The 20530-nt window shown below is 39.3% G+C and overlaps 1 protein-coding gene across 9 annotated transcripts in view; it reads right to left on the minus strand.

The window, feature by feature from the left end:
* Positions 1-262: 262 nt before the first annotated feature.
* Positions 263-20530, minus strand: part of PTPRE (protein tyrosine phosphatase receptor type E) — a 103452-nt gene continuing 83184 nt past the window's right edge. For all 9 annotated transcript variants that reach the window (XM_067000137.1, XM_067000138.1, XM_048049441.2 and 6 more), the window contains 10 exons: positions 20109-20269; positions 17419-17554; positions 16857-17006; positions 14474-14567; positions 13560-13636; positions 12298-12432; positions 11358-11483; positions 9780-9940; positions 5214-5349; positions 263-3374 (listed from right to left, as the gene is read on the minus strand). In XM_067000137.1, the coding sequence (XP_066856238.1) occupies positions 3300-3374; positions 5214-5349; positions 9780-9940; positions 11358-11483; positions 12298-12432; positions 13560-13636; positions 14474-14567; positions 16857-17006; positions 17419-17554; positions 20109-20269 (1251 nt within the window). In that variant the 3' untranslated portion in view covers positions 263-3299. The remainder of the gene's footprint in view (positions 3375-5213; positions 5350-9779; positions 9941-11357; positions 11484-12297; positions 12433-13559; positions 13637-14473; positions 14568-16856; positions 17007-17418; positions 17555-20108; positions 20270-20530) is intronic.

A 20530-nucleotide genomic window follows, 5' to 3' on the forward strand; every position in this document is an offset into this window, starting at 1 on the left:
CTTAGTTATTCATACTCTTTGAGAAGACTTGGCCTGCTAATTGCTACCCTGAATTTATCCGCGTTTTATACGCACAGTGCTTCAGTTACGACGCGAATCAGCATTACTTCCAAATAACTACAGGTGATAAGCACCGAAGAATTACCTACCTAGGTAATGGCTTTTCAATCCTTCGGAATGGTTAACTTAAATGAGCACGCAGGACAGGAATGAAATTAAAAGATTTAAAGAAAGTAATACGGTGTAAGAATAAAAACAGAGCTTTGTTCTTGCATCAGAATGTATTAGATCTTGCAATTTGCATATACAAATAATTCAGCAACATTCACTGGCATTAAAAACACAGCAAGATCAAATTATAAATGTAATAAAAGAAAATAATAGTAGCTGAAACTGTATAATACATACATATATTATAAAGATTTGACAAATTAAATACAATTTGGTCATACAGAAAAGTTTCAATAACTTTACATTAAAAATGGTACTAGGGAAATGAAAACATTTCAAAATATTGAACACAGGCGGTCAGGCTCATTTTAAAAGTTTAAAAAACTGATACGTAAAAATACCCTAAAAAACACTGGTAATTACAGTATGCATTCTTCATTAAGGCCCAATTCAGCAAAGCACTTAAGGGATTGCTTCAGGAACCAAGAACCTATGGTGCTGTATGTTTTGTGGAGTAGAGATGTCGTAAAGCAAATGCTTAAATGCTTCGGTGAACTGGAACCCATCTTAACACGTGAAAACAGTCATGTCACATAGTGACCAAAACCACATACCGATCAGAATGTACAACTTCTAATCAACTATTTGGCATTTTAAAGTAATTTCATGCAACGTAGGAAAATTTTTAAAGAAAAATCAGATATATCTATGTCAAGATACAGCTCCCCAGTTACGAGGCTGCTGCAATAAGCAGCTTATTCACTAAACACAACTGGAAAGCAAGCTTCTCAGATTTAAAAAAAAAAAAAAAAAAAAAAAAGAAAAAAGGTCATTATGTTTGTGACTTCTGAAATGTGTTACATTTTTTTCTGTTCCCTAATTGATAATATAGGTAGCAACTAAAATTGGAGTACCCACTTAACATTTGATGTTTCAGCTTAACTCCAGCCTGCTCTTAGCTGCTGCCCATCGGGTCCCCGTAACATCACGCTGCGTTGCCGTCCAGCTGAGGAGGTCTGCTTCACGAGGCAACTCTCCGTGTAGGCTTTTATGTGAGATCCCTAGGAGATGGGCTGTCTGATAGACAAATTATTTTTCTATTGTAAAGTAAATGTTTGGAAAGATCCTAGGATCTAATGGGACCATCGAATAAGCTTCTTCGGAAAATGGTGAACATTTCTTTGCATTGTTTTCTATCATCATTTAACCTCTCTGATTCTGTCTGTGCTGCAAATGATCATACCGAAAACCTCGCTGCATTGGTTTTCATACTGAATTTATTTGATGCCTTTTTGAAATTTGATAGAATTTTAGCATGCAGTAGTAATGTAAACTTTGCGTTCTTTTACTCCTCAACACTTTCTGTGTTTTGAGAGTATCTTCTAATGACAAGTCACAAAGAATGTTTAGTCTTTAAACGAGCTTTTTTAAGTGCATAATTTACTGTACAAATAAATACAGAAGTGCATCAGTGGGAAGACAAGAAGCAGTAAATGGCAGTGTTCAGAACAGTGTGCTTAGAAATGTCTAAACTGCACCTTTTCCATCCACTAAGAACTGAAAGGAGAGGGATGAACACCTCCCTTGTTCCTTGCGTTGTACGACTGATTCTATTTGTTACCAGATACGAAAAATGGTCATGGGGCAAAATAGTGCAAGAACAGTGAAATGATCAGTTTGTTTAATTTTAAATAAGGCTTTTATGTTTGCATTGAAAAAACCTAAGCAACTGGACAAGACAGGACTATTGCATATTAGTTAAGTAACTGAAGTACAGACTTTGTGCTCATTAATTCATATATGTATGCATTTTAAAGAGTGGAAAAGATATACTTTTGAATTATTCAACATTCAGATGCCCTGTGATTTTTTTGGATTTTCTAACCCCCAAGCACATCCTGTTCTGGGCTATAGTAAAAGACTTTTAAAATTTATTTCACCAATTATATTATCAGTAGTAGTTTCATTAAAAATATATCTATATACACAATCATATAACCCTTTTAGATAAAGGAAGCATTTCTTTTTTTGATAACATACACGGGAAAGTAAGAACATAAAGGAGCTTTCTGCTACAGTGCTCAACGTTGCTAGTGCTAAAAATTTACTGTGTTTTTTTTTCAAAATTTTAGGAAGTACTATTAATTATTTTGTTGACTGTAATCAAAGAATGAGAATTTTTCTTCATCAAATTCTCTTTTGCCTTTTCTCAAAAAGGTGAGAAAATATGCACATGTACATACAGAAGCTTTATACTGAGTTTCAACAACGGCTGTAGAGCCTCTTGAAGTAGACAAGTTCAGGAGCTGCAAAATAGACTCTTCTGATATGCAAAATATTCTCTAATAGTGGGAAACTCGCATTACTGTATTTCTAGATTGATTTAAGCTGGTGTAATATTTAGGAAAGAACAAAATAAATGGACTTTTAAAGTTATATTAAATCAAAAATTTAAATCTGTATTTATAACGATTATATCTTATTAAGACTCAAAATAGAACTGCCATCCACTGGGAGGTTCTTAAAAACAGACTTTAAAAGCAATTATATTTTTCAGCTATACTGTACATTATTACACAAAAAGGGCCATATTCTGATAGCTCGAAGTCTCTTTGCCCTTCAGTGAGACCATGAAATAAATTACACGTAAGCGTGAGTAGGTTAGCAGTGTGTGTCCCCAGATAAACATCTGTTTTCATTTGCTGTTGACGTCAGTGAAGAAAGGTTTATGGCCAAAACATGTTTAGTTTAAACATATATACCACAGTTCACTTTTTTAGTATGAAATGTAAATCACCTGCGTAAAGTTTCAAGAACTGGGAGACAGCATTATTGATAAATAATTGTAAGTGGGAAAAAAAAAAAAAGAAATAAAACTTCAATAATTAATTTAACTGTTATTTAGAATAAAGATTTCTCTACCATCTTATAGTAATATACTGTATATGAACATTATACTTTGCTTTAGAAGATATTTATATTTCAGAAATAATTTTGTACAGCAAATGCAACTTTTAGATGAAACACAAAGGCATATTTACAATAAAAGTCAATCAAAATGACATGGAATAAATTAATATAATATACAACTATTTATACAGACAAATTAAAAAATAAGGCAGGAATTTTCATTTGAAATTAGCATAGTCGGAAAATATGTCGATGAAATCTTGTACCACTCTGTAGCAGAATTCATACTGTTCCTGAAAAACAGTGAGAAGATATCAAAACGTGCTTTGGTCACATCATATGATTACATTGGAAAAAAAATCATTCTTATGCAAATCCTAGTGGTGAACGCAACGTCTTCCACTTCGGAAGACGGCACGTTCACAGCAGCTACCAGTTCAGCCTAATCGCCCAGTGATTGAAAGTTTCTGATTCTAAAGTTCTGTGCTCTTGGCTTCACGTCTGCTCACGCCTCGCCGCTGGCTGGTTCCCGACCCTGTCACCGCGAGGAGCTTTGAAACCAAAGGCAGGTGACCGGAGGACCTCGACATGGTCCTCAGCACAAGCCGCGCCATGGTTTCAACGCGGGTTCTGACCCGTGGCAGTTCTGACATGAAAGGCTTCGCTCTCATCTCACATGCAACCAACTTTTAATAACAGGCGGATGGTAACACCCTGACCCTCAAAGAGCCACCAACCCATCAGCAGGGTATTCTCTTCAAAGCTGCCCGTTTTCTCTTCATGTGCAGAAGGAGCTGAGCACTAGTCTATCCTGGTTCTTTTTTTTCTTTAATAAAAGCAATGGTACCTCTCTTTTGTCAAATACAGGCTGATTCTTGCCTGTTGGTTAAAATGATTTCTTTAAGCTTTCTAGGGGATAGTTCTTCAAATGAACGTCAATTCTTAAACCTGTCTCCTCATTTAAATTAAGCTGCTGACTGCACCTGGCTGTTACCCATCTCGTGCTAAAGCAGGGAACTCGTCCTGCGCCCTCCCCAGGGAGCCCGGCTGCTTAACTTCAGGCTTTGAGCTCCACAGCTGAAACTATGTGACAACGCAACTTCAAATGTACAGAACTTGAAAAACACCTCTAAGTTCATTTTTTTTTTCTGAAGTGGAGTTTCACTTGTAAATGCTGTCTGTGTATACTTATCCACTGGCTACGTCAGCCTGCTGGCTAGTCCTCTGCATCCTAAAGGTGGGGCACAGCCCGAGCTCGTGGGCATGCTGATAGCCTTCGACGTGATTTGCTGGATTACCAGATCTCTAACGCCTGATAATGAACGGAATCGGCATCTGAATTCACTCACGCTGGAAAGCAGAGTTTAGCAGAAGCCTTTCCACAGTGCTCAGCTGGGAATATCAATTCAATAACGGCAATTACACCCTTAACTGACATTATTAAATCACAGAGCCAGAACCCCAAAAGAAAGATTTCATCCCTGTCTGAGCGTGACTGCAGATAATCCAATTCCACTTCTTCAGCCTCTTTCCCCTATCCATAGTACGGAGAAAACATCTACCTGGGAAAGCAGCTTCGAGAGAACTGTTTCTAAAGAAGTTTCTCATCACCTAATGGAAGCTGCTATCAAAATACCAAATATCGGCGTTATGTGTTTTCCAAAAACACACCTCCATAAAACTTGTTAACGTTTATTCTGTAAGGGAAAGTGTCAGGACCAAGCTTCGCATATTCTTTGTAGCTGACTTTCAACAAGTCAGCGTTCCTCCCTTTCAGTGATGAACTGCAAGCCTGTTTAAGTCTAGACACTTTCAGGTAAAGAAAGAAAAACTGATATATATGGCTTAAAAGGCATTTACTTCATAAGTTTTGTCATCTGTAACTCTCAAAAGATTTTGGTTTATTTGTCACCAGTTCCTAAAAAAACACTGAATGTTTAGCCAAGTTTTACTTTTAGAAATGTCATAAAAAAAGTCTGTAAAAATACAGATTTCTGATAATACCTTGTACATACACAGCCATCATACATAATTTATTTCAACCTGCAAAAAAAAATCCTTTGTTCTCTTCCCACAAGAATATTTACAAACACACATCCTTTGACAAAGATCCGGGTTGTTAAATATCATACCAGTGTTTGCACCATATGTGGCCTCTGCAGTCTTAAGCTCTTCACAGCTTGAAATACATCGAGGAGCCCTTCAGCCTTCACTCGTTCCAGGATATTGCTGAGCGCTATGAACGTACCTGTTCTGCCAGCACCAGCGCTGCAACATAAACACGCCTGGTTGGCATTCACAGATTCACAGATTCACAGATTCCTGGCATACAGCAGGATAAAAACGCTAAAAATAATATTGATAGAGAATAAGCAAGCACTAATATCAGCCTATGCTGCCACTACTGCCACGTTAGAAGGGAGCCAGCAGCAATCGAAATCAATCCTGAGCCAGGCAGGAGCTGCTCCAGCGCCGTTGCTGACAGCTTCTGCCCTCAAACGGGAGATCGCGAGCAGCAGCCGCAGCGCATGGATGCCCTCAGCACAAGCCTGGCACTTGAATTATGAGCTGGCAAAGCTGCTTCTTCACCTATCCATCAGTCTTCGGCAAAGAAAGCTTCCTATCCCCTCATGCTCTGCTTTCAGTTTTAATCTTCATGTGGCAGAACACAATCTTTAGACTTCAGACAAAACTTGGTTATAACATAGAGAAGCGCTGGGCAATCAAACTCACACGCCGGGATTTTTGTTATTCCAAAGCAATTTGAGGGGAAGTGTCCTACCCCATTAAAAGATGTTAATAGGTCTTATGATCCAAGCCATTTCCTTTCAAACAGATATCTTAATATAAGGAGAAACTAACGGAAGGCTGCATACAAGGCTATACAACGTACTAGAAACTGAAAATGGCTGTTCTGCCTCCAACCTGGCTATTATAAGCAACCTGACAGAGCCCAGAGTAACTACAGTTCCTTTTGTTTCGGCATGCTTCACTCGGTATATTTTGTCCCTTTATCTCTGTCAGATCACAATTCCATGCAAGCAAAATATATTTGAGTAACTGTTAACTGATTTATTATGCCTAGTATCAGAGCCAAAAAAAAGATCTGCTTTCTTAATCACACAAATTATGGACTATTTGTCACCAAAAACCAGGGGCTGTGCACTGGAAGGCCAGCAGCTTTGATAGGAAATAACTAAAACCAGGATGGAATTTGGAATTTGGCAGTCACTGGTAAGATGAAGCAGAAGGTCACTGGATTGCTGAACAAGGATAAGCACAAAATAATTTATTAAATTTAAAATTTTCATGTTTTTTAATCATTTATAGCAGGTGAAATGTAATCACACATCATTGCTTCTACCTTAATTCCATCAAATGGAAAAAAAAATCTGATAAGCATCGTCTTACGAAAAGATTAAGTGCAAATGCATGTATCCTCAGCTGGATACATTAAAAGTGCGACTGGAGGGAAAATGAACAGGTACAACGTATTAGATGCACTATTCCCTTCAGACAATTACTTTTATCGGATTAAAGAAAAATGCAAAATCTAAGAGGGTTCAGGTTTATTTGTCGTTAGCTAATCTGTAGTAACCTCATGTGCTTTCTAGAGTAACCCATGAGTGATGCACTTTGGAATAGGTCTACATCTACAAAAAGGCGAGGAAATAAAGATATAAAGTAAAGCTGCAGGCAGACATCATCAAATGTTGCTTATTCACTTATTCACACATTGTTCCCCACTCCATTGCTTGTACTGCTCGTGCTAGGTGCTCTCTCCTTCTTTCTTCCCAAAACATCTTTTTAATAAATCCTTAAAGTCCATATAAGTTTTTTGGCCTGTTTTGTTTGTTTAGCTGTTTTTTTTTTCTTTGCTTGTTTTTTTTTTTTTTTTTTTTTTTGTTTTGTTAATTGGCTGAAAAATTTTGGCATGGAGAACTAAACTGTATTTGAAATGCAGGAGAAACACATGTGTTGTCTCACAGGAACACGGCTCTACTCCTTTCATACTCACTTCCCTCTCTGTACTTCCTTTAACACTTTTTTAAAGGGAAGATAACTTTTCAATTTGACTCTCAGGCTTCACTTCTTGAGACAAAGTTCAAAAGCAAAGGATGCTCCAAAAGGCACAGATTGGCCAAAAGAGTGAAGTAAGGGATCTTTAAGCAGTCTTGCCTGGTTTATTACGGTGTAGAGAGGAGGAGACAGCAAAGAGAGAAAAAGCGCAGGTAGCTATGAGCTAACCAGAAGGCAGCAGGAGACCCTCACTGGAAGGGAAGGGAGTTAGGATTTAGCACAGACTGGCTTTGAATTCTGTTGGCAACTCAGTTAGCAAAGCCCTTCTGAAACTATTTAGTGCTAGGTCTTTATTCCACGTTAAGAATTATCGCTTTTAGCTGCTCCTGAAACCATTCATAAATAGTTGGAAAAAAATGAACAGAGGGTTTCCCAAGTTTACGTGAATGCTCTGAAAAAATCAGTCTTTTACTTATTCATACATTTACATTAATTTATATTTGAAGACGCAGGTATGACTGCACGGAGCAGTTAAAGTGCACTGTACATACAGGCTGTCAAAACAGGGGCAGGACAAAACGTGCAATATTAAAAATCCTAGGATACACCGTGCGGTTGCTTTTATTTTCTTGTTTAATCAGTTTTATAATCATTGCAGTCATTTTTAAAAAATCTAGGAAAAATTCATGTCAAACGATTAAGCTGATGCTTCAGAGAGGCTGCAGCTCTAAAAACCCAAAGAAGTAGAAGCAATATATACCTCAGCTGGTTCTTATCTATCTGATTTGTGTATATCAAAGACATCAGTTATTTTAACCTCTTATTTTATTGGTTAGAACTAGCTGATACTTTACCCACTTTAATTATCATTCAGAATTTTACCTCCCTAGCGTTTACAAAGAAGCGGCTGTTAGAATTGGTCAAACTGAAGCATCAAACACAAAATATCATCACCACCACCGAGTTCAGCCCCCATGGGGTGGGGGAACCCACAGTCCCTTAGGGAAAATACATGAAAACAGCAAAGAGAAAACGCTTCAGAAGTAAGGAGGAGGAGGAAGTTTTGGCAGTTAATACGCATTACTGTATGATCCTATCCCAAAACGCCAACAGATCCAAGAGCTCCCGGGATCACTTTGCTTCAGCAGCTGATGAAAATACTTGTGACGCTTCAGATAGCCAAAATACAAACCGTACTTCTCAGTGAGACCCATTAAAACTCAAATAAGAGCAAAATGAAAGCCGGTGCACACTGCAGAGAGCAGCTCTAACAAAGCCTTTCCTAATTCTAACTCGAAGAGCAAGCATGTGTTCTTCTAGCAAAACGCCTCCAAACGGTCAGTGAGCATACTTCCCTGCGGATAATGCTACAAGACAATCTGAGTGTCACATAAATCACTACTGTAATTTCTGCAGCATGAAAAAGAACCTGTTGGGTGTTCTCTGCAATGCAGGGAAGCCCCAGAAGCAGCGCCGGACAACGCCGCTGGCTGACAGAGTGCTGGAGAGCACAGCTCCTGCAGAGAGGGTCCCTGTCGTGCTACGGGTGCCAAGCACTGCTCAACAGTGGGATCACAGAAAGGGGAAGAAAATATTACAGTTAATAAATGTTGTTAGATATAAAAATAGCAGGATCTTGACCTCTGTGCATTGCTTGAAGGAGACCATGCTCCAGCAACAGCAGCTGAACTCATACAACATGCTGAAGAAGAAAAGATCTCATGCTCCAGCATCTAACGTGGATTCAGTTACCAATTCTGAGGGCAGTGAGAGACAAAATGTGTCATGGTCGGGCTCAGATCACAAGAGGCACTCTACTGCACAAGGTCTCAGACGAACGCAGCAGAGATGAAGCCCCTGCAAAACCCAGTCTGGGTGAGAGCAGCACGGAATCTGCCAGCACCTCTCCCACAGCAAACAGGCCCACGGAGCCCACAGCAGCGAAAAAGTTCATGTCGAAGGGTGACCTCTTGAGGTTAATAGCTTCTTATTTAAAAGACAAAACAAACCAGGCAACCTCTCTTCTGCTGACTCTGCCCCTGTGAACTGTCAGTTTGACTTCGTATTGACCAGAGAAAAGGAAAAGGCTTTATTCACTTATAAAAAAAATATTTTAAAAGGAGAGTGTTATTTCTGAATTAGGAGGAGGCAGAATAATAGTTTTACTACTACTTTTAAAGTCAGCAGATGTAGTACAAAAATGGAAAAGAACAATTTAAAAGACTGATAAAGAGAAAAAAAATACTCTAAGATTAGCATTTGAAAACACAGAGGAAAAGTCCAAAAAATACAGCTTATTAAAAGAACTACGGAAAAAGAAAAAGTGACAGAACATTGGTTTCTCTGTCCTTCCTGCTTTCAAAAACAGAGGTACAGTTTGTGTTCAAATTAGATTAAGGATATATTTCATTTTGCCAATAATTTGATTACTTTGATCATGATAGAACATTTGAGCACTGTATTGCTGGGGTGTTTTACACTCCAAAAAAAACAACAAAAAACCACCACTACTGTTTTACATTTATGTAATCTCAATTTTTCCATTTCTCTACCTTTTATTTCTTAATTTTTATTTCTTAAAGGATGCGGTCTACACCCTTACAAATAACAGCCATAACAGCAACCAGTCTAGAGAAAAAGTTAATCAGCTAACTGTGGGAAGGGGAGGGGAGCCTTACCTGCAGTGCACGGTGATCGGGTGATTCCCTGTCTGCTGCTGCTGCTTTTGGACAGCTGCGATCAGGTCAATCATCCCTTTTCCTTCAGCAGGAATTCCAATTTCTGGCCAGCCATGGAAGTGGAACTGCCGAACCAGCCTGCTTTGCTTCTCGTGGTTACCCTACGTGTGTGCAAAAACCAGATTCACCCAGCTGTTAATTCCAGATGGAAACGCACTTCTTACATTCAACAGCTGTAGCATAATTTTTTTCACCATTACAGTAAAGTGGGCTAATTTCAGCCTGGTCCATAATACATTGCTCATGCATACCTGATAGCTCTGTTCCCACATTCCCCATGCACTGTGCTAAAAAAAATCAGCTAATGAAATCCACTCATCTTTGCACGATGCTACCTGTTACCTTGAAACTTAAAAATTATTTGTCTTGTCTTTATGCTTGCTGACTGAAAGTTTAAATAGGTATTAATGTCATACTAATTCTGCCAGGCAGTCTGAATATTACATCGTTATTTCATAGCTAATTAAACAGGATTGTTGGGAAGGGACTTTGCCAGTGGTATTAAAATACTGATCTGATAGATAAGGAAGAAAACCAGAAAATAATCAGAGGAAAAAAATAAGACAATGCTTTAAAATGTAGGCTTCTTTTAGTGATCTGAATGGCAGTAGGTGAATTATCTGATTGCGTGTTTCTTAGCATGCTCCTAGAAATGGCTTCTGAAGCGAACTGGTTAGCAACTCGTTCCGGCAATGGACATGCAAGTTTGCAGGACTCTCAGGCCCAATACAGAAGGTACTCATATTTCTTAGATGTGCTGCAGCAAACACTTCTAACAATGCATTAAAAAATGCTGCTTGGAAGTATCTAAAATTGCGTTACTCGGGTTTTAAATACTTTCCAATATGACATAAGTCAACACAGGGACAAGGACTCTGTTGTGAGCACAGTGTGTACTTGTGCCTTATCCACCGCTCTCCAGAAGGAAATGCAGAGCACTTTAAAGTCCTTTTGCTTTGCATGGGCCAACTATTTAAGTGTATAAATTACATGTAACACAATACGTAGTTAAATTAATGGTATTCTAAATGGCAAGTAAATTTTTCTTTCAAACACAGCAATGCAAATCAGTTCCTAAAGAAATGATTCAGTGAGTGAAGAGATGCATGCCCAAAAGTTCAAAAAATAGTCATCTGTAGAGCATGCCTGTAGCAGAGCAGCATTAAGGAACAGCTGGTAGGCAGAGAATTTGTATTTGTGCTGTAAAATGCTTCCCAGGAATTTAAAAACCTGAATCAAATTTTCTGTACTAGATATATGGTAAATGGTAGAAAATGCAAGACCAGCAGCAACAGCAAAACATTACCAAAAAAAAACCACACTTTGAACAAGGATGTGTTTTACCGACCAGGATTTTCATGGGGCTTTAAGCAAAATGTTCCCTATAAGTTTACTCTTGACTGCTAAAATGTCTGCAGTTATCTTCAGATAGAAATTCCAGGATTTAAGTTACGTAATTATATTTGTAAATGCCTTCAAATGCAAAAAAAAAAAACTTATGCAATTTAAAAACCATACCTGATTATATGTAACTATGAAGTCTCTTACACTTATGGCATCTAAAAGACTGTCATTCTTTATTTCTACATTTATGTCTCCGTGAGTTACTGAGCCCTCTGATGGCCAGTACTGGAAGCATTTTTCCTGCAAAATTGAGAGAGAATTGTAAACATTCCATGATATTACTTTTTTTCCCAGTTATCTGCATTATCATGAATCTCTGATATAAAATGTGACATAAAGCATAACATGTTCTAGACAGTTTGCAATGAAAAGGCTAATAACCAACAGTATAGGAATAAAATATTTCTACAATGTAAACCATAAAGATGAAAAGGGCTCAGAAGTCATAGTTGATAAATCCTGCGTTATAAATAAATTAGAAGAAAATTAAGTAACTCCTCCAGGCAATGCAATGTAATGTTGTAAAAGAGCCATCCAAGAATAACAACAGAAAACATTTCAGAGCACTAAAACACAAGTTGAACCCGGAGTCTGCAACACTGCAGGGATACAGGTCTCTGATAATTCATGACAGAGGATGCACGAGGAGAGGTTCAGAAGCTTATAGTGGCAAAACGGGGAGGGAATTCTTCAAGAAAACGTTGTCAGCTGTTCTCAGATCCCAAACAACTCTTCCACAGGCAACCGCACCAGGAATCCCAATAATAGTTGTGCTTTTAATGTGAACTGGGCCCTTTTAAAAAACGTAATTTCCAGTAGCTTGGGCATTCTTTCCGACAATTTGAGCAAAACCAGCAAACACTGGCCTACAGCTAACAGTGAAGCAAGAGGTCATTTCTGAAAAGGCAAAAAATCTTGTATTGCTAAAATTTGTATAAGGGTTTATACAAATAGTATAAATAGTGTAAGTATTATAAATAGGATGTAATAGTGTTTATGTAACACAGAGGCTCATCTTTATTGCACTTTTAAAATGCAGCCGTGCAACGCATACCTGCTCCCTCTCTTGAACTTCTGTGAGCATAACGATGGTGTGGCACTTCCACTCCCACACCATCCGCCAGAAATCCTCCACGGTATGGGGCAGCGGTCCTTGAGTGGCAATGAAGTAATCCTTCTGGCGATAGCCCTGCAGAGAAAGAGACACGTGTGTGTAATGACTCGCGAGGATGAGAGTGACCGAAGCCGGTATTCAGAGAGCGCAGCACCCAGCTTCTCTCCGAGCCTCGCTTCAGCTGGTGTCCCATACGAGATGGTCGCCCAGGTCCCTTCCATGCTCTGGTGACACAAAGCCCACCCAACTGTCACTCGTTCCCCCGGATTGGAAATGCCAATGTGCAGTCACGAGGTGTAAAAGCTTGCGTGCTCGATACTCTTTTCTTGTATGTGCGTCATGGCAGTAACGCGTAAGTGGCCCCACCGTCATCAGGGGCTTTTACCCTGGTCTTATTTTAAAGATGACAATCGGTTCCTGCAGTTCCCTGTCCAGGTTAGTTCACCTTGTCTCCTTTCAGAAAGGAAGGTTCACAATCCTGAGTCGTATTTTATGATTTTTATGGTCACGGCTGAAGGACTGGAGTTCTGCAGTGACAGCTGAAGGTTTCCACAAGGAGATTGTGAACACCTGCAGCCACTGCCCTCACTACAGCATTAACATTATAGTTTTTGAGCTACAGTTCTATTTACATACTGATGTGATCTTCATAGCTGTAGTATCCACAGTCCTCAGTCACTAATTGGGTTTTACTGCTTTAGGATATAATTAATTCTTATATTTAAATAAAAATAAAAGTGGAAGGCGTTGGTCAGGTTCCGTGAGGAAGCCAGGAACAAAGCTGGCAATTATTGCAGGTCTCCCCAGGTAAATCCTGACTCCAAACACTCTGAAAGCCTTTCCCCATGCTAAATATGTACTCCATCCCCACCCCCCCTCTAAGTTAGAAAACCACATAGTCAGGATACCTGTTAACATGGATGCAGAGAATAGAACCTGTTTCACTGCCTGGTTTTTTAGGACTTAATACAAACCTTAGTTTATACATCTCACATCAGCAATGTTTAAATTACACAACTATTTAAACTGAAATTGAAAACGCCAGATAAGAAACCTATTTGGAAACTCTCATAAGCCAAACCCAAACAAAAAAGCTACTGTTCTTCATCAGCCAAGTTGGCCGTGTCTCTTTAAGATGACTTACAAGCAACAGCAAAATATTTGACTTGTAGTCTAAATATATCAAAAACATTTGTACTTACATCTATGAAGGAAGCATTGATGTAGTCTGTATACTCCTGCCCTCTTTTCATTGACAGAATCACTCTATTAAAATCATCTGGAAAAACAAACAAACTCATGTCTATTCTTTCTTTTGTATGCTGACTGCTCCACTCTTACATTTGTGAGAAAACAACAACAAACGTTTTAGCTGGAAGCCAGAAGGAGTGTCTTAAAGATCTTATCCAGGATTTACTGAGCGAGTGGAGGAGAGCACTAGCTTTTCTGTGGTTTATTTTTACTTTCACACAGGATATGGCAAGCAAGGTCTGAAACTTATTTTCATGAGCAGACATTACAGTGCTGCTCCAGACTGGGCAAGGAAACATACAGAAAGTACGCTGGTTTAGTGGGTGAAACTGCTGAATTATTTCATTCAATCCTGAAAAATATCTGCCCATTATATATTTTACATTGATAAAGTTAAAATAAATAAATAAATTGTGTGCAGACGCTCCATAAGGACGCTACACTTTACAGGGACAGGATACTCTGTCTGTATCGTTGCCCAAACATTGAGCAGCCATGTCTGCAAAGGGGATGACAAAACCAAAGGGAAGCTAACTAAACCCTCAAAAATGTGGTCTACCTAAAAATGAAACAAAAACAAAAACTACCACTCTGGACAGTACAACAGTTTTCAAAGCATTTGAATTTTACAGGTAGCACATAAAAAATTACAACTTTTCCTTCCTTAAGGCATATGCAGTAATTATTTTCAGAGTTACAGTTTCCAGGTCTGGGCTTTCCTCTCTTCTGGACCCAGCCAACACAGCCATGTTCTGACATGAGGTGTGCTGGTGTCAACACGCAGGTGTAATGTTTACTTACGACAACCTTAGGATAGCCATGTACTTATAGCACTTGCTTCTAGAGATAAAGTTGATCATCTTACATGGGATAATCTGGATGACTCTAGCTTTTTTCATATTTGCTGGAAGGTTGCCGGTTCTCATGTTTTCTTTCATTATTCGGACATTTGTTAATTTCTGTAATAAAACACACAGACGACGATGAGGACTAATTGAAACAGAATTGGTTCTCTTCTCACCGTGCTCCTCATAACCTGTACCCAGAGGATTCGTTATCAGGTACAGAGCAGTGCTACAGTCAAAGCCAGGCTGACTTTTCAGAAAAGCCACTCTGTTGCCCTGTCCGTACCGTATGATTAAGAGTGACAGTTATATAATTTCCTTCATACTAAAAAATATTTTTGAGAATCTGAACATGTTTCCAAAGCATACCAGTAAAGTTTAAGTGCAACAAAATGACAGCAGGTTTTCTTTTTTTTTTTTTTTTAATGACACTTTTGGACTATTTGAGCGTGGCTTCCAGAAGCACAGAGTGCCCACGCCCTTTGAAAAGTTTCTTCAATTTGAGATTCAGAAATTGAGTTTCACGAATTTAGCCACTTTTGAAAACCTGTCTGCATACCTTTTTATCAAATGAATTTCATTTTTGTCTTCCCAGCCTTTAAGCAAGCAGAGGAAGGCTGACGAGCACACTGAACACCATTCCACTCCTGCAGCTCCAGACACTGCCCAGGAGCTCTGCAAGCCCAGCGCTGAAATAGCGGCCGTTTCATTTCCACGTTCTTCTCAAGTGCTAAAATACTTCTCTTTCATAAACTTCACTTCCCTTATCATCCAAGCACAAACAGATTTCATATGCATTCATACTCATATCCTTGTTATTAGCAGCATAATGATCCTTTTCAGATTATTAAAACTCTGAGACACACCACTGGGCATAACGAGGTTGCATGAATTTAGGGACGGCTGTGCACCACCTACTGTAACCAGGCTCTCTATATTTTTGGCTTTTGCTAGCAGAGGGACCAGAGGATAGTGGTATCCTCTGTTATTTATTCAGTACAGGATGACAGCATTCCCAGAAGACAAACATTGCCCTAGCCCCAACATTTTTTTGTAGTAGATTACACATGAGATTGTGCCCACTAACATCAACAGGCTGCTTCTGCTGGGCTGGGACCTGCCCATTAATGACTGTAGTTACACAGCTGCATTTCAGCAGCTATTTAGTACAAACTCAGTTTACATTTATTTTAATTTAATTTTCAAGCTGCAAGCAATTTTTCAGGTACTTCTCTGTATTTGCCAGACGCTGAGCAGCAGCACATCCTAATGCCAGCAAAAGCTCTAGTACCAGCAGCAAACCAATAAAAAGAAACCCCCGTATCTCAGAAATCCCTTTTCAGTTACTCTGTAATGCTGTGCTTAACAGACTTTATGTCAGAGAGTCTGGTAGCGGTTACAACAGAGTTCTGCTCTTCTTCTGTGCAGATCAGCTCAGTGCTTCTAGGCCATCTAAATGCTTTTCAGAATACACTGCCGAACTAAACATTGCTCTCTGTACTTTGTGCAGCCTTGCTAGCACAGTGGACAGCAAAAAAAAAAAAAAAACTTAGGAGTTCTGGAAAAAGTGGAATACTCAATGTGTTCACTTGCTTCCTTCCCTCAAAGGGTGTAAATCTTTTGAATGTTGAAATTGTTGCTGTACTTTTCACTTTATTTTCTTTTCCCACTTCCCAATTTCTGATTAAATTAATCCTTTAAAGGAAAAAGAGAAATTCAGTTAACACTGAATTCATTTGATTAAATGACTGATTCATTTAATGCCTTCGACCCATATATAGAATAAGTCTTTTAGCATAGTAAATGTCACAGAAAGGTTCTAACTATTTCCTCAGTGCAGTTGAAGTCTATTTTAAACGGATCATGAAAGACACCGCCACTGGTTTCTCCAGTCAGGGCTTCTCCACAAAACAAGAATGCCTTATTTCTCCATTTTTTTTATATGTATTTTTCCCTCCTGGTAGCTGTGGATATTCAGCACGAAAGCTGAAAACTCTCCATAATTCACTCTGCTGTCAGAGTGGTGACTGAGTTAACGTTTCTGTTGACGTGCCAATCGGTCAATGTAACCCAGCTCCATTTTCCAGCACTATCTGATCTGGCATCCAGTACAAGACTGAAAGAATAATTCCATTTTTCTTCTATAAGCAAACCAAATGCATATAGGAAAATATCCATCAAATGATGAAGGTTTGAATGAGCATTTTCCGAACAGGATGTTAAGGCAAGGCCTCCTTCACTGATCCCACAGGATCCATTCCTAATTGATACACTATAAAATGGGTGGTCCAGTCTTGACAGTCCCTTTCTTTCACGGTTGCCCTTCTCCTGCTTCTGAAGTATCTTTTTGTCCTGAGTGTTTCAACATTTGAAAATCTTAGAGCAAAGGCCATTCATACTTACTTTAAATTCTTCTTCCAGCCCTATTTTGACAAGGTTTGGCGCTGCACTCTGTGATGTCTGTAGATGTTTTTCTAAGGATGACACATCTAGCTCCGTGTCACCGTAGAGGTAGTATTCAAGTAAGGCTTGATAAATGAAGGAGTACTGCATCTGGAACAAACAACGGGCATATAAGCATACTGCGCGGCAAGGAAGCCAAACCACACCACGTCTGGCACTTCCATTCATCTCATTTGGCCTACAACTCTTTGACCAACGTATACCTTAGGCTAAAACAGAGATCCTGTTACATCACTCCTTAAAATCAGCTCAATCGTGGAAGGGGAAACCCTGGACATGATACCACAAGATAACGTGCATTACAGGGATCTCCATGCCAAAGACTGAACATGCCTCTATCTCCTTCCCCAGCATTACCCTTCTTCTGGGCTTTGCTCATGTGCCAGTTACCCACGTGTGCAACAGAACAGGGAATATCACAGTGGAGATACAGATGCACATTAATCGACTTGAAGAAAACTGGAAACTTGAAAAATTGCAGTTTCAACCGACTGCTACTTACGTCAGTCTGAACCATCTGCGGACGCTGATTACGAATCCTTGAAACAAACTCAAAAACATCAACTTTCTGTTCAGCGTGCATCATGTCTATTATGGCATCTATAACGATAAACGTGCCTGTTCGGCCCACACCAGCGCTTTAAAAAGAGGGAAAAAAATAATTAATTGAACTACAAAGTTTGCAAGAATTGCTACAGCAAGGACAGAGGTGGAACTTGTGCTGTTTCTACTGAACTGAAATACTCACAGTGAAACACAAGTTTTCATTTTTGATTTTAGTAGTGACAGCAACAGAAAAGGATCTAAGTTTTTAACCTAAAAAGTTACCTCTTCTAACATCTTAGAAATGGTAAGATCAAAATTATATTACTCATAGACCTCTGGGGAATAAAACAAACAAATAAACAAAAACAGACACACAAACAAACAAAACCTGTGCTTGACCAGTTAAAATAATTGTCTAAAATTAAATTTTAAATATTTTTCTTCTTTTTCTCTTTTCTGCATGACTGCTGTTGCAAGTTCTATGCTTCCAAACACCGCTATCCCCAAATATATATATTTTTAAATATCCTTCAACAGCCACGAGAGGGAGCAAGATTACTATAAATTATATCGCTCCCGATTTTCAGCTCTTCCTTTCAGAGGAAAAGGGCATGGCATCCTGTGCTAGGCATTAATAGCTCTCCCTTAACCTCCTGTTAGCTTACTTCATACAGCAACTGCCGTAACGCCCAGAAACACCTTCTGAATCACGACAAACATTTCTCCCCTCATCCCCACGTGTCCAAAAGACGCAGATTAACTTTCAGCAAGGAAACAGCAGGTTTTAAATCATCTCAGAAGAAAACAATTACCGCATGCGGCCATTCAGTGCAGCCAAGGCCTCCCTTCCCTCTCGCTTCCTTTCATTCACGTTTGACCTCTCCCAGAGCAGCCGACTCCACCTCGAGCCCTACTTTCTTGACCCACGCTTTACGGAGATTTTCCTCCTCCTGACGTGTCCCGGAGGCCACCTCTGGCCGTGATGTGCTCCCCTCAGCTCGCACTGGCCCTCTGCCACCCACCCGCTGGGCTCACACCCCAGGGCCCCTCTCTCGTCCCTCGCACGTGGGTGCCCACGTCCCCTCTGCCTGCAGTCAGCTCCCTGCAGACCAACATCCAATTCAGTATGACAAAAATGTGTTTTGGCGGAAATTGCCAATTCCCCTCCCATTATTTTACCTACTGCTCTTGACTTCCAAATGCCAAATTAGCCTTTTATTATCCTTCAAAAACCTCTGACTGAGCAGTTTTTACTCAGAATGACTGGATGATATTTTTGTAAAAGCTCCCCCCAAAACGCACGGTTACTCACTATCGATGAGTTTCCCTTTCCTTTTCCCAACAATTCAATCGTGTCATATCCTGCCTGTAGCGGAAATTAAGTGTCACCTTCCTCATTCGTTACTTCTAAAGCAGGCCAAAGTGCCACATAAGCCCCCGCCTGGCATGTAGTGCAGTTACTGCATGCTGCTGGACCAGTATATTTAAATATAAAATATCTCATTGAAAGTTTGCAGAGATTTATCTTTACTTTCTCTCTACTTTTCTTGATTAAATTAAACACAGAACTTCCTCCCGGTTCAAAATAAAGCTCAAACCCAGTATTAGTCTCTACAGAACATCACAGCTGAAGGCTGAAAAAATATAGTGGGTTTCTCAAACGAAAGGTTACGTGAGGCCACTAAAGTCTTGTTCCTTCTGAGGCTTTTCTTTAAGACTCTTATGTATGACACATGGGCGTGAAGATAAATTCAAGCATGGCAAGGCCTGCGTGGAAACAAAAAACCAAGAGGCTGGCTGGGCAAGACAACCATGCTCTTCACAGTGCACAGGGAGTCCTCAAGGACTCTCGGAGTATTTCTAGATGTCCAGCAATAGTAAAAGAAAAGAAAGAAATACATGAATCTATCTACAACCCTTTCCTTGAAAACAAAACCCAGGAAGACAAAGCTGCTATTCTTTTCTTTTTACTCTAACCTCGCTCGATATGATAATTGTTCCTAAAAAGACACTTCTTGCTCATTTGTAACATTACAGTTGCTACAGAGATTGTAATTATTCCTTTAAAAATGATTTTTTGATTGTGGTTTCATTAACATTTAATTTCAAACACCTTAGCACAAACTTTTAACAGCAGCAAGTTCATGTGTTTGCGACTGAATGAGTGGGATTATGTTCTGCTTCAGTATGTAGTACATTTCTTAAATTGCAGCATTTCAATCTCTTAAATGCAAGCCTTTATTTCAAAGTTTCTAGGCATTTAATGGACAATTTACATAGCAAACTAATTTTATTGTGGGAAAAGTGGAGGATGAATTCTCAGAGGAGCATTTAGTGGCAAAGGTCACAGATTTGTATGACAAGTCTGTTTTTCTGACAAAGAACATATTTATACCAAAGATCACCCATGGATAAAACAAAACCTTCTGTCTGAGTATTAAAGCGACAGCAAAGACCTATCTTTTGAAACTGTTCTTACCCCTGGCTCTAAAAAGCTTAGCATAGTCTTGACCTTTATATGCATATGTACACATGCGTGCACAAAAAACCTCATAGCCTATTAGCAGAAAATAAACATTCAGCCTAAATATTCCATGTGTAACCCCAGGCCAAACTAATGGAATGGTTTGAAGAGTGCAAACCTACCTGCAGTGAACCACTACTGGCCCAGCATGGGCAGGATTCAACGTTTTGACTTTCTTCAGGAATTTCAGCATCCCAATAGGTGTGAAAGGCACTCCGAAATCAGGCCAGCTGGTGAAGTGAAGCTGTGTGACAAGCCTCAGTGCTTTACAACCGTCATGCAGCTGCAGGGAACACGCAGACTCTGAGTTTGACATCTCATTTTCCATGCCGAGATTTATAAACAAACTCCCCTGATTATGACTTGTATTCCTGCAACACCTGGATCCTGACTCAAGGATTAGACACTTAAAGCATATGTACAATATAAACACGGAGTAGAAGTAGCATATATTCCTAAAACGCATGTTTGCAGAGAAAAATGGAATAATCCCAAGTTACGGTATGTGAATAAGAATAAGATTCACAATTTATGCAAATAATGG

The sequence above is a fragment of the Anser cygnoides genome, chromosome 7 (genome assembly GCF_040182565.1).
Source record: "Anser cygnoides isolate HZ-2024a breed goose chromosome 7, Taihu_goose_T2T_genome, whole genome shotgun sequence".
Taxonomy (NCBI): domain Eukaryota; kingdom Metazoa; phylum Chordata; class Aves; order Anseriformes; family Anatidae; genus Anser; species Anser cygnoides.